The 12,979-nt window shown below is 38.2% G+C and overlaps 1 protein-coding gene across 2 annotated transcripts in view; it reads left to right on the top strand.

The window, feature by feature from the left end:
- The window catches only part of vldlr (very low density lipoprotein receptor), an 82,176-nt gene that overhangs the window by 48,545 nt on the left and 20,652 nt on the right, over positions 1 to 12,979 (top strand). For both annotated transcript variants that reach the window (XM_023289440.3, XM_023289441.3), the window contains exons 9-16: positions 534 to 653; positions 3,401 to 3,526; positions 5,880 to 6,051; positions 6,828 to 7,052; positions 7,146 to 7,264; positions 9,221 to 9,360; positions 10,973 to 11,114; positions 12,258 to 12,407. In XM_023289440.3, coding sequence (XP_023145208.2) covers positions 534 to 653; positions 3,401 to 3,526; positions 5,880 to 6,051; positions 6,828 to 7,052; positions 7,146 to 7,264; positions 9,221 to 9,360; positions 10,973 to 11,114; positions 12,258 to 12,407 — 1,194 coding nt within the window. The remainder of the gene's footprint in view (positions 1 to 533; positions 654 to 3,400; positions 3,527 to 5,879; positions 6,052 to 6,827; positions 7,053 to 7,145; positions 7,265 to 9,220; positions 9,361 to 10,972; positions 11,115 to 12,257; positions 12,408 to 12,979) is intronic.

Here is a 12,979-nt window from a genome sequence, read left to right as displayed (position 1 = left end):
ACATACTGTTCCACATTAATTTTCCAACACTCTCCTGTAATCATTGGGTTTGTACAATGACTGAAAGAAAGAAAGGACTTGTTCGAGTGCCCAAAATGAGTTTCTTTTCACATAATGTCTACAGGAGACCAATTAGGGGTCTGAGACGGCAGTCAGCTCAGTTTCATTACTGCAGAACAGAATAACAATGCATGGTTTGTACTCTGCTTTTGGAAAATATTGATCAAGACAATCAACAGCTGTTGGGTTGTCTCGATACCGTTTTCACATTATGGTCTTCAGTCTTTGCTGTGTAGCTTTGTCATCAAGTTTCCCAACACCTGCCCAAACAACCACCTTTATCTTCTTAACCTTTCAGTTAGAAAATGCAGCATATTCTATTATCTCAGTGGTAAAATGCACACATTGGACCAGTTTGAATCCATTCTGTTATTGTTCTCACCATAAAAGTGACACAGGTATGATTTAAAATGCTAACTCCTGCCTCTGTCTTATAACTTCTTCACTGAAAAGTCTTGTTTCTTGTGTTTCAGATCTGAATGAGTGTCTCCTGAACAACGGTGGCTGCTCCCACATCTGCAAAGACATGGTGATTGGCTTCGAGTGTGACTGCACCCCTGGACTCCAGCTCATAGACCACAAGACCTGCGGAGGTACGTGATCTTTACGTGACACAATGTTTGAACAAACAACCTTATCAAAACACTACAACACTTAGTATAAAAATAGCCAGTAAGGTAGCTCAGCATCACAGGGAGGCTTTGCAATTGTTAGAACATGTTTTGGTTTGGTCTGTAACCCAAGAAACACCCAACAAGGATGCATTAATTTGAAAAAAAGATCCAAAACACCTGATCTGAGTACATCTGAATATAATTAGACCTGAAGTATAAACTACAAAGCCTGGATGAAACGGAGGCAGATGATTACTCGATTAATCGCCAGAATTATTGATAGAGTACTCGATTATTAAAATAATAAATATCCGCAGCCCTAATACCCACAGTAGCTTTATAAAGACGTATAGGAAAATGAAATGATTTTAAAATCACTTGCAGATCAAAAACACCCCCATCTTACTGTTAAACTATTTCCATGAGAATTAATTGGTCAGTAGGTTTTGTTTTAATTAAGGCTGGGACTTGAACGCATTAATTTTGAATAATTTATTACAGAAAAATTAACGTGTTGCAAAAAGTGCACAAGAAACTTTGGTGAACGGTTATGGAAGACGAGACCGCATTGAGCATGTTGGGCAGAAAGTTTTCTTTTAAAAAGCTCCGATGGCAGCTTGAATAGAAGCCTGGTTGTAGCAAATAGTGCAACAAAGAGTTTTCTTATCATCGCAGCATTTCAAGCTGACGGTATCACCTCAATGCAAAACCTGTTGCTGTTAGCACCAGAGCTAACGTTAGCTACGACAGTCCTGCTACCGGCAAACGGTGTAGTCATCCCATAATAGACCACTTTAGAAGACATTGAAAGTGCTTGAGTTTACAAAAAGTCTTAAAATGTTGAATATAATTAATTTGAGTTTGCAGTAATCTGTGAATGTAGTAGACAGATGAAAAATGTAGATAAATATCAAAGAAATATAAACATTTTTGTTGTTAGAGTTCACTTATATACCAGGTTCTTGGTTTACGACATCCTTGATTTATGGTATTTCATGGTTACGCCGCCATCTCCCATAAATTTATTAAAATCTTGTTCCACCATTCTGACGTATGGTGTTTGCGACTTAAAATAAATAGGATAACTTTGTTTACATTTGCTGGTTGTATGCCGCAAACATCAAAGTATGTGAGTTCCGACCTATGGTGAAAATCGCGTTATGTCGCGCCGTAGGAACAGAATTCCAACGTAAGTCGCAGACCCCCTGTATGTCTTTTCATCGAGTCAACCAGAATTTATTTGAATTGACAAACTCTGCTTATTGTGTCAAATATTGCTATTTGACAAAAATGTGATTAATCACGATTGATTACAAAGCCTCTAATTATTAGATAAATTTTTTAAATTGCATCCCACCACTAGTTTTAATACATATTTGTTAATATAACCTACTCTGGAACAGTTACAATTCAATTCAATTCAATTCAGTTTTATTTATATAGCGCCAGTTACAGGCCAAATTGTCTCAAGGCGCTTTCCAGAACCCATATGCCTGAACCCAAACAGCAGCCCTAAGGCGACAGTGGCAAGAAAAACTCCCTTTTAACAGGAAAAAACAGCTGTGATCTACTCCATTTATACTCCTGAAAACCAGAATTAAACCTGAATTAAACCCTGATAACCTTAAAAAGGAGCAACAGTTCTTGTAAAAACACCCCTGTTATGCTAAATATAAACTGACCAGGAGCCATACATTAGACACAGTATTTGCTTATTAACATCTGACTTACTGAACCCAGTTTGCTCAGTTTATGTTAAACATTGGTAATATTGCTAATTTTTTGTTGTTGTTAGGGGAAAATACAGATGCAGTACATTGCAGTGGGTTCTTGTTGTTTACTGGCACGCTTTTGTTTCCTGGCAACTTTGATCGCCTGAAAAGTAGATCACAGAGAAACATCGCGGCCCTGAAATTGAATCCTGTCAACACCGGCCTTGGCAGGTTATTTTTCTGCATCGTTTGACAGAAAACACAAAGAGCGGAGACGCTCTTTGTTCTGCATGTTTGCATTCAGGTTCAATGATCTTTCTTTTTTCCAAAGATTCATTACTCTTCAAGTCTGTCGCTTAGAAATGACTAACCCAGACGGGCGGGTCAGACACAGTGGGCTGCTGTTGTGAGTTAAGCCACTCTATGGTGTTATTGTGCTCTTTCTGGCCTCTGCAGGGTTTGAGCGTTGGGCCGTGTTGTAATCTGTTTTCCTAAAAGCAGAAATCCTCTTGGTTACGTTCAGGAGGCACTGATCCGACACAGTTGTGTTATGGAGCCAATCTTGGCCTCAAACGCTGCTCTGGATATTGGTAAATGTGTGTAATCCCAACTGGAATGAGCGTTTAATCTACTCTCAGATGTGAAATCACCACTAAACTCTTGAAAACATTGAGAATTTGCATGCAACTCTGCAGAGAGCAATTTGTTGCTGTGGAGCAATCTGGCAAAACGTCGGCAGTTAAAGGTTTTAATTTGCATTTTGTGCATCCTGAGCTGACATGAAGATCCTGGGAATGTTTAAGGAAAATAATCCTAAACAAGCAAGGTGTAATTTGGTTAAAAGAGGAGCATCTTGCAGCTGTTTTTGTGCTCGTATCTGAGCCGTGTGGAAACGTGTGATTAGCCAGACTGAGGCGTTTAGCAGAGTTGATTAATTAAACATGTCAGACAGCAGCTGTCTTCTCTTGCTCTTCTTTTGGCCCTCATCATCCTACTTTGTCTCTCCCTTTGCAGACATAAACGAGTGTCTGAATCCTGGCATTTGCAGTCAGATCTGCATCAACCTGAAGGGAGGATACAAGTGTGAATGCCACAACGGCTACCAGATGGATCCGACCACCGGCGTCTGCAAGGCTGTCGGTGAGTCAACAGCTGGGAACACAAAGTCAAATATGACAGCCTTTCAGATGCACCACTTTTTATTCTCCTTTTGTTTTTATCACTTCATTCCTGCTGAAAGAGATATTTCAGAGCCTGTAGTGTCTCGTTCTTTTGCTTTTCGTTGCATAGTATTGATTTCTAATGTGTTGTTGTTTGTCCTGTTTACCAGTGTGGGCACACAAATAATAAAATACTTTCAATACAAAATGAACATTCTGATCTTCATAAAGGTCACATTTGTCAAAGGGATTTTGTGTTAGATTGCAGTAGTATTAAATGAGTAAACTTAATAAAATAAAATGCCAAATGAGTGCTTTCCAGTTCTGAAAAAGACCTGGATATGTACAATATTATCAAGGATATCCAAGTGAATTAAAAATGATATTTTTCAGTATGCAGAAGTCACAGTTCATTTTGCACAATCCTAGGGATGAAAAGTATTTAAAAGGTATTTTTGTTGCCTTTTTCTTGCCTAAAATAATTTTTTTCAGTTCTTGGGTAAAGTATTTCTACTTGGATATAGTCCTGCATTTGTGAAACTGTCTTCAGTGGAGCAAAATGCAAGTAGCTTTACCACAGCAATTGTTTTTTTTTTTTTTTTGGTTGGTCACAGCAGGAAAATAACTTGTTAAATTCCTAGTATTAAAGACTCCACAAATTAAATAATAGCAGTAATTTTAGATATTTATCCTGGCTCATTATAATAACTTTCTAGGACACTTAGACCCTGTCTACATGTACATGGATTGTGTTTTAAAACATAGCTTTTTCTGTGCATCTTTGCCTTCAATCCACTTATAAATGCAGTTTTAGGTCACTGAAAATGGATCGTTTGGAAACTCCTTCCATGGTTAAGATACACAACTTGGCATGTATACTACCATTCAAAAGTTTGGGGTCACCCAAACAATTTCATGTTTTCCATGAAAACTCCCACATTTATCATGTGCTAACATAACTGCACAAGGGTTTTCTAATCATCAATGAGCCTTTCAACACCATTAACTAACACAATGTAGCATTAGAACACAGGAGTGATGGTTGCTGGAAATGTTCCTCTGTACCCCTATGGAGATATTCCATTAAAAATCAGCTGTTTCCAGATAGAATAGTCATTACCACATTAACTATGTCTAGACTGGATTTCTATTTCATTTTCTCAAAAATAAGGACATTTCTAAGTAACCCCCAAACTTTTGAACGGCAGTCTAGATGGGTAAAGCCGAGATTCTGGCTTGTGATCAAGAGTTTGTCAAGAATTTGTGCTGTTAGCTCCTTAACATGAGGCAGTTATTGTACTCTTTGGATACTTTTATCACTTCTTACATGTTTAGACTTAAATGTACAGTTACTGTCCCCTATAGTCAGCCAGAGTGTCGTTATAATCAGCCTGTACATTTTTTTTCAGTGCATCATCAGTGGTAACCTACTGGATTCAGTAATACCTTCTACTGGGTTAGGGTTGTAACACCACATGCTTTTGGGTTTTCATGTGGATGGAGATTTTTTTTTTATTACTGATAATTATGTTTGAGAACAGAGAAGGAAAAACTGTAGACCTTAATGGAACAGAACTGTTATCAGTACAGTTTGTTTCGGTGACAAATCCTATGTCTGCCCTGAAAAAGGTGCATCATATTATCCCTGTGGCTTTGAGTGGAGACCCTGATCATGAATGTCAATAATTCTGGTTTGTAATGATAAATGAGTGCAGTAGAAATGCTTTTTTAGAGACTGTCTGACCTCATACACGGTGAAGTTTCCTTGAACCCAATAATTATTCCTTCAGACCTTTAAAGCCTGAAAAAAAGTAAAACTGAACTACTTCAGTGGGAACAGTCTGTTACAGTAAAATGAAATATAATCAGAAGGGCTCTAGGGTTGTAGTTCAACCAGCGACGGTTCTGTCATCCTTCTGTTTGATCACATGCTGTTTGTTTTCGCAGTAAAAAGACTTTATTGTGTTGCTTGTTGACAAAGACCATCTTTGTGTTTTTAATCCTGACAGTGCTTCTTTGTTGTCAAAATGTAATTCCCTATTAAAAAACATGCCAAATTGCACTTTGACAGAAATCTCAATTTTCCTGGTTCTACACGACCACCAAATAGTTCTTTTATAACCGAGTCTGTTTGATATGAAAGATTAGAAAGGAAAGAAGCACTTTAAGGGGATGTTTTTAACATTTAATAAGAGGATTAAGTGAAAAATATCCATTAAGTCTAATAAGAATAAAAGCCTGCAGCAGCAGAAAATGAAACAGTGCAACCACAGAGTTCTCCATTTGACCTTGAGTTCTTGTCTCTGATTTAACTGAATATTTCCCATCCTCAGGTAAGGAGCCCTGCCTGATCTTCACTAACCGACGAGATATCCGCCGCCTGGGTCTTGAGAGGAAGGAGTACACCCAGATCGTGGAGCAGCAGAGGAACACCGTGGCTCTGGACGCTGACTTTAACCAGCAGATGATTTTCTGGGCCGACCTGGGCCAGAAGGCTATTTATAGGTAGATCAGACAGAACGAAGCGTGTCGGATTGGATTTTAAAGTTTAAATGACACTTAAAGCCGAGCTACTGGTATCTCCAACAGTGGAGTCAGGGAGGCTGTAGAACTGTGGGAGTCTGACTATACAGCAAAATGTTCTAGTATATATGACTTCTAACTTTATTTTCTTGAACATGGAACCTTGGTTGAAGTGAGGCATCCATATTTGTTTGGAATTTTTGGGAAACTTTAAGTTGTTGATTGCCAAACTTGACATATTTGACTGGAGCTCAGGGTTTTGTCTCACTTAGTTCTATGTAAAATAATGTAGTAGGAATCTACACTGATGTTACAGTTCAGTTCAATTATGTTTTACTGGGGCAAAACACTTAATTTTTTTTCTTGGCCAAGGTTTTGTTATGATCAAGGTTTTTTGAAATGAAAGGGCAGTAATTGTAACTTGTAATGGACCTTGGTTAAATAGGGGCATACCCTCCTTTGCTGTAAAAAAACAACAGCTGTAACGTCTCAGAAAGCCTCTGAAATTCCTGGCTTCCAACACAAATAGTAGCAGGTACTTCATCTATGTAAAAAACTATCAGTCAACATAAATGTAGGATTCTAATTGGTAGAATGAATGTGCAATAAGAAATTCAGTTATGACCAACTCAGATCTTAATAATGTCTCTTGTCTGAGTAATTTTCTAAGTTTCCACCACAGTAACATTTATTTCTATGCATATAAACAGTAAGATTTGCACTTTTTTGACCATCTTTGTTCTTTTTTATCCTCTCAGCACCGTGCTGGATAAACGTGGGGATGTCGGCAGCCACAAGAAAGTGATCGACAACGTCCAGATCCCGGTGGGAATCGCCGTGGACTGGATTTACAAGAACCTGTACTGGTCCGATCTCAGCACCAAAACCATTTCTGTCGCCAACTTTAACGGCACCAAGCAGAAAATTCTGTTCAACCGCGGCCTCAAAGAACCGGCCTCCATCGCCGTGGATCCGCTGTCCGGGTGGGTAGAAAGATGTGTTGTGATGTCAGGTTATATCTCCATTTGATAATGTACATTTTCTGATCTGAGTGTGTTTTTATTTTGGTGCTTTAGGTTTCTGTACTGGTCTGATTGGGGCGAACCAGCCAAGATTGAGAAATCTGGTATGAACGGAGTGGACCGACAAGTTCTGGTGGCGACAGATATCCAGTGGCCGAATGGAATCACTCTAGGTAAAAACACGCACTAAAGAACCAATATGTCCTCTACAATAAGTTCTCGTCATCACTGCAACTTCTTTCAGTGCTCATATTTACTGTTTACGATCATTTTTTAAACTTTTAAAAAAAATCGTCTTTCCTTAAGGAAAGATGATTCTGGTTCTTACGTCTCCTCTTGCACACAAGATTTGTACCGTTACTGCAATTTATCACCCACTCCAACTTATTTCAGTCTTTACAATCATATTTGCATTTTTTTCTCACTTTTCCTTCATTTGACTTTTCAGCTCCTTCCAGTAGTTAGATCTCCTCTTCCATGCAGTTTTTGTTCAGTTCTTGCAATTAAACAGCCACTTCAACTTCTTTCAGTGGTTGTACTTACTGTTTACAGTCACTCCTTTTATCACCTTTCCTTAATTTTCATAATTTCACTCCTTCAAGAAGGTAACTCTCTTCTTGCACTTAAGTTTTCTTCAGTTCTTGCAATTCAACACCCACTTCAACTTCTTTCAGTGCTTCTACTCACTGTTTACAATTAGACTTTCACTTCTTTTATCACTTTTTCTTCATCTGATAATTCAGCTCCTTCCAGTAGGTAAATTCACTCATGGACTTAAGTTTTGTGCAGTTTGTGGAGTTCAACAGCCACTTCAACTACTTTCAGGGTTCATACGTAGTGTTTGCATCCATAATTGCATTTCTTTGCCATTTTTCCTTCATTTGATGATTTAACTCCCCCAAGAAGTTATTCAACATCCACTTCAACTTCTTTCAGTGCTTCAACTCACTGTTTACAATCATACTTCCTCTTCTTTTATCACTTTTCCTTCATTTGATAATTCAGCTCCTTCCAGTGGTTAAGTATTTTCTTAGGTGCAAATTTTGTTCAATTCTAGCAGTTTAACAACCACTTGAACTTCTTTCAGTGCTTCTACTCACTGTTCAGTCAGACTTTCACTTCTTTTCCCACGTTTCCTCTATTTGACTCTCTATTTTGACTCTATTCAACTACTTGAAGTAGTTAAAATCTCTTGTTGCATGCAAATTTTGTTCAGTTCTTGCTGTTCAACAGCCACTTCAACTTCTTTTGGTGCTTACCCTTGCTGTTTACAATCATACTTCCAGTCCTTTTAGCAATTTTCCTTCATTTGATAATTTAACTTCTTCCAGGAATTAAATTGTATCTTCCTCGCAAGTTTTGTTCTTTTTTTGCAATTCAACACCCACTTCAACTTCTTTCAGTGGTCATACTTAGTATTTACAATCATAATTGCGCTCTTTTAATGCCATTTACCTTCATTTGATAATTTAGCCCCTTCCATAAATTAAACCTCCTCTTCCACACAAGTTTAGTTTAGTTTTTGCATTTCAACAGCCACTTCAACTTTTTTCATACTTGCAGTGTTTTACTCCTTTTTTACACTTACTCCTTACCTGGCAGTTAAACTCCTTTTTATTTAGTCTTGTAGTTTAGTTTTCAGCTGCCACTTTAGCTGCTTTTAGTGTTTCAGTGTCTTGCATTCCTGCTCTTCAAATACTGAACATTTAAAAAGCTGCAAAAGTTTAATTTTAGGACATTTAAGAAGTTTAAAATATTTAAATTTACACTATTTTTGGTACAAAAATGAGAATTTTTGAATTTTGAAGTAGCATTTTAATCCAAACACACATTTATTATGAATGACTCCTGACTTGAAGCTGACCAGATCACGTAATCAAATGTTCTCCTTGTTCTCTTTCTTTGTCTTTGTGGCTGCTTCACCCACAATGTGAAAAAGCCATCGATCTGCCCTCGTTAATGAAATGTTGTATTGATTTAATTCTCTTTTCTTCCCTCTCAACTTCTTCCTCCTGTCTCTTTTCCACCCTCTGTCTGCTCTGCACTCTTCTTTTTCCAATTCTCCCTCCTCCTCCTTTATTTCTCACCTCTTCTCACCTTGTCCTGACCTCCTTTCTTCTTCCCCCCAGATCTGATCAAAGGCAGGTTGTACTGGGTCGACTCCAAGCTGCACATGCTCTGTAGCGTCGACCTGAACGGAGACAACAGGAAGAAAGTGCTGCAGTCTTCGGACTATCTGGCTCATCCCTTCGCTCTCACTGTTTTTGAGGTACCGTAGTTATAATCCTGTCTTTCTTACACCTTTTTTTCTCATTTAATTATTGTTTTTGGGGCAGTTATTGCTTCTGGTTGAGACAAATATGGACAGAATCTTTTCCAGTCTGTGTCAGGTGGTGTTGACAAAGAGATAAAATCAGGCTTTCAGTCACATATATGTCAGGATAATGCAGTGGTTCCCAACCTGGCGAACCACTGCCCTAGTACCCCACGCGGAGTTTTTTTTTCTTCCCACTGTTGCCAAAGTAAATCGTACGCATTTATTTACATTCTCTCTTTAGTGTTGCAATATTTTGGCCTTTGAAGCGAAGATTTCTTTCATTATGAAGTGGTGCTTTATAAACTAAGCTAAATTGCATTGGTACGTAACGCAGCTAGTGGTTCCAAGTACCTGATTTTTGTGTTTACTTTGAACTTGAAGAAGTTTTAAAATGAAGGGACCTCACTTTAGTTGCCCTGATAATATACTCTGTAATCCTTGACTCCTCGTTTCAGCAACAACAGAGGCAGAAGATGTAAAGTTTGTAAATGGCCGCACTAATTGGAAATATGACACATTGACACAAACCTGAATAATCCTTTTGAATCTGTTTTGTTGAGGGTTTTACTCACAGAACTTGTTGGATACACACAACAATACAATCTGCCGTTTCAAAAGCTGGAATCGAGCACATGCAGTCTTTTGGAATCGTCGAATCAAGGACATGTGACACTCCCGCTGTCATTTTCACTTACACCCACTCACACAACTGCTAACATGCAGACAGATGACACATTTATTCACAAGCACACACTGTGTGCTTCAAGGTGCGGGTCGTGTCTGAGCTGTAGTGTTTTCATTCAAAGTAGATTTTACCGTGAAAGCTTGTCAGCGCTGTTACCACTTGTTAAAAATCCTCACACATACAAACACGTACTAAACAGGGTTGACATGAGCAGTGAAAGCCACCTTCATCATGTGGTTTTTGACAGGTGGCGTCTGCAGAGAGTAGAACACCACACAGATGGTGACAGCACGCAGATGGCTGAATTTGTGATTTTAGAATCTGTCCATCCATGGATTTGGATGGTTTTTGTACGCGACAGTTTCTTGATACATTTTGCTAAACATTTGGTCTTGAAGATCTGAATTAAGAAGATGCACATGTCAAATATTGGTTCATATGGATGCAACTCTGCTCAGTTTCCTTGATTCAGGTTGGAGTTGGATCTTGTTTGTAGAAAGAACTTTCTTTGTTCAGCTATTTTGTGTAACTATTGATTATATGAAGACAAAAATGACCGGCAATGAGCTGTTTTTACGTTGTATAAATACTGGGACCACTAAAATTCTGGCTAAAATAACTGACTGTTCAGTTAAAACTGATTTTTTAACGTTTGTTTTGTGGTTAAATTAACTTTGCTTGGTTAAAACAAAGACTCGTTTTAAGGCAGAAGTAGTTTAGTTGACTGTTTTCTGCTTTTTCTCTATCGTGCATTAGTGAGCATTGGTTTGTGTCGTTCTTTCGTGTCTTTTTTGTTGAACACAGCTTCAGCTTGAAGTTTATAAATCTTGTAGATACCAAGAGAAAAATGTGCTATATTTTTCTGTCCTTTTTCAACAGGATCGAGTCTTCTGGACAGACGGTGAAAATGAAGCCATCTACGGTGCAAACAAGTTCACCGGATCCGATGTGGTGACGCTGGCCAGCAACCTGAACGACCCCCAGGACATCATCGTTTACCACGAGCTGATTCAGCTGTCAGGTACGAACTTACACACATTTATTTCTTCCTGTAGACTCAGCGGCATCACAGCATCCACAATATCAAGGCTGATACTGAAGACCTTTTTTCTTAGATAAAGTTAATCAGAAATTACTGTAATTACACACAATTAGGGAGCGGAAACTACTAATGATAATTATCACGTAGCTGTAATCATGCCACTGTAATCAACACAAGCCTGTTAGCTTTTGATATTATGTAGTTGAGATTTATAGAACCAGGGATCAGCACATTAGCTTCTCTATTCAATATGGTCTGCTTACTAATTTGTTGTTGGCAGCCTTAAGTTACATGATACAGCCACTTAGATTGATCTTTAAAGCTCAATTCAGCTTGTAAAAAATCCTCCAAAGTACTCAGAAGAGATGGGAAGCTGCATGAGCAAACTCCACCTGTTGATGAAACCATGTGATATAGTTGAAAACATCTTGAATAAGCTAGTAATTATGCCTTTAATTGTCTTTTTTCAGATAAACAAGTAGTTGAATGGTTTTAAGATTTAGTGAAAAACATGTTAGTCTTGCTCAGACCTCATAGACTGAAGTTCTGCAACTTGATTAGTCAGATTTCAAACTTGTAATTTTGTTTTGTTAACTAACACACTCGTATTTGTATTTTATTTTTTTATCCTCTTTCTCAGCTCTATTATTGTGACTTGTAAATTTTATGTTCTTATCCTAGTTTTTGTCCTAGAAATTGCTTTAATTTCCCTATTTTTTTTGTGTGTTTCATTGTTTTGTTTTTGTTTATCTTGATCTTATTTATTTTATCTTATCCTTGCTGCTATTTTCGTGAATAGCTGAACACTGAGCACTTTTTTCGTCTTGTCACTCAATAAAGTACCTGTCTGTCCAGTTCAATGTGTGTTTTGTAATGGAATGCCAAATGCAATAACTTTTTCTGCCAAAAAAAATCTATCCACGGGTATAAATAAAGGAACCTTGAACCTTGCACTATATATATCTATATATCTCACAGAGCAGAGGAGCGCGTTTTAACAGGTTCATGCCTACATAAGGATAAGCATCTGATTTAATTTTAATGGGAAAAGTGCTTACTGCAGCTTTAATTTGCAGATTTTCTGTTTGTAAAAGAACCTGAGATGTTGACTGTTGTGTGCAGGCACTAACTGGTGCACGGAGAAAGGTGAAAATGGAGGCTGCAGCTACATGTGTCTGCCTGCACCGCAAATCAACAAACACTCCCCCAAATACACCTGTGTGTGTCCAAAGGGTCAGGAGCTGGCTGCCGACGGCCTCCGCTGCAGACCTGGTGAGTTACAAGACTCCGGTGAAGTTTATTTTTAGGCATTTTGTTGATTCATGTTTACACCTCAGCCTTGAGTTCACTGCACCAAACTTGCAAGCTTCTTAAAAATCAAAACAAATACCTCTACATGAGCATATGAAGCCTCTGTAATGCTCAGATAGATCTAAAATTTGCCAACGATCAATGTGAAGCATGATGCTGCCTGGTTTCCTAATTACTCTAGTTCTGTAACACTAGTTCTGCACATTTGATCGTTTGAAATCCCGCATGTAAACTTCAGGCTGCGCATTTGGTCATTTTGAAATCAAACTAATGCTTCGTATATGTAGAGAGTGAGAATTTTGTGATGATTTTACAGGGAAGTCTGTTGCACCAAACCAAGCACTCCCTAATTTCTTACCAAACTGCTTCACCAGATGGCAGGACTGCATTGCAGCACGTGATAAAATATGCAAACACAGTCCTAGCAGAGTGTAAAACAAATTCGGCGTGTTGTTAGGAAGTTGTAACATGGTAGAAGAACACAGTGAGGCAAAGTTTCAGGAGGTTTATATAAACTTTTACTTCAGAAAATA

Source organism: Amphiprion ocellaris, chromosome 17 (assembly GCF_022539595.1).
Source record: "Amphiprion ocellaris isolate individual 3 ecotype Okinawa chromosome 17, ASM2253959v1, whole genome shotgun sequence".
Lineage (NCBI taxonomy): Eukaryota > Metazoa > Chordata > Actinopteri > Pomacentridae > Amphiprion > Amphiprion ocellaris.
The sequence above is the reverse complement of the archived record's forward strand: the minus strand, read 5'-3'. Positions and strand labels throughout refer to the sequence as shown.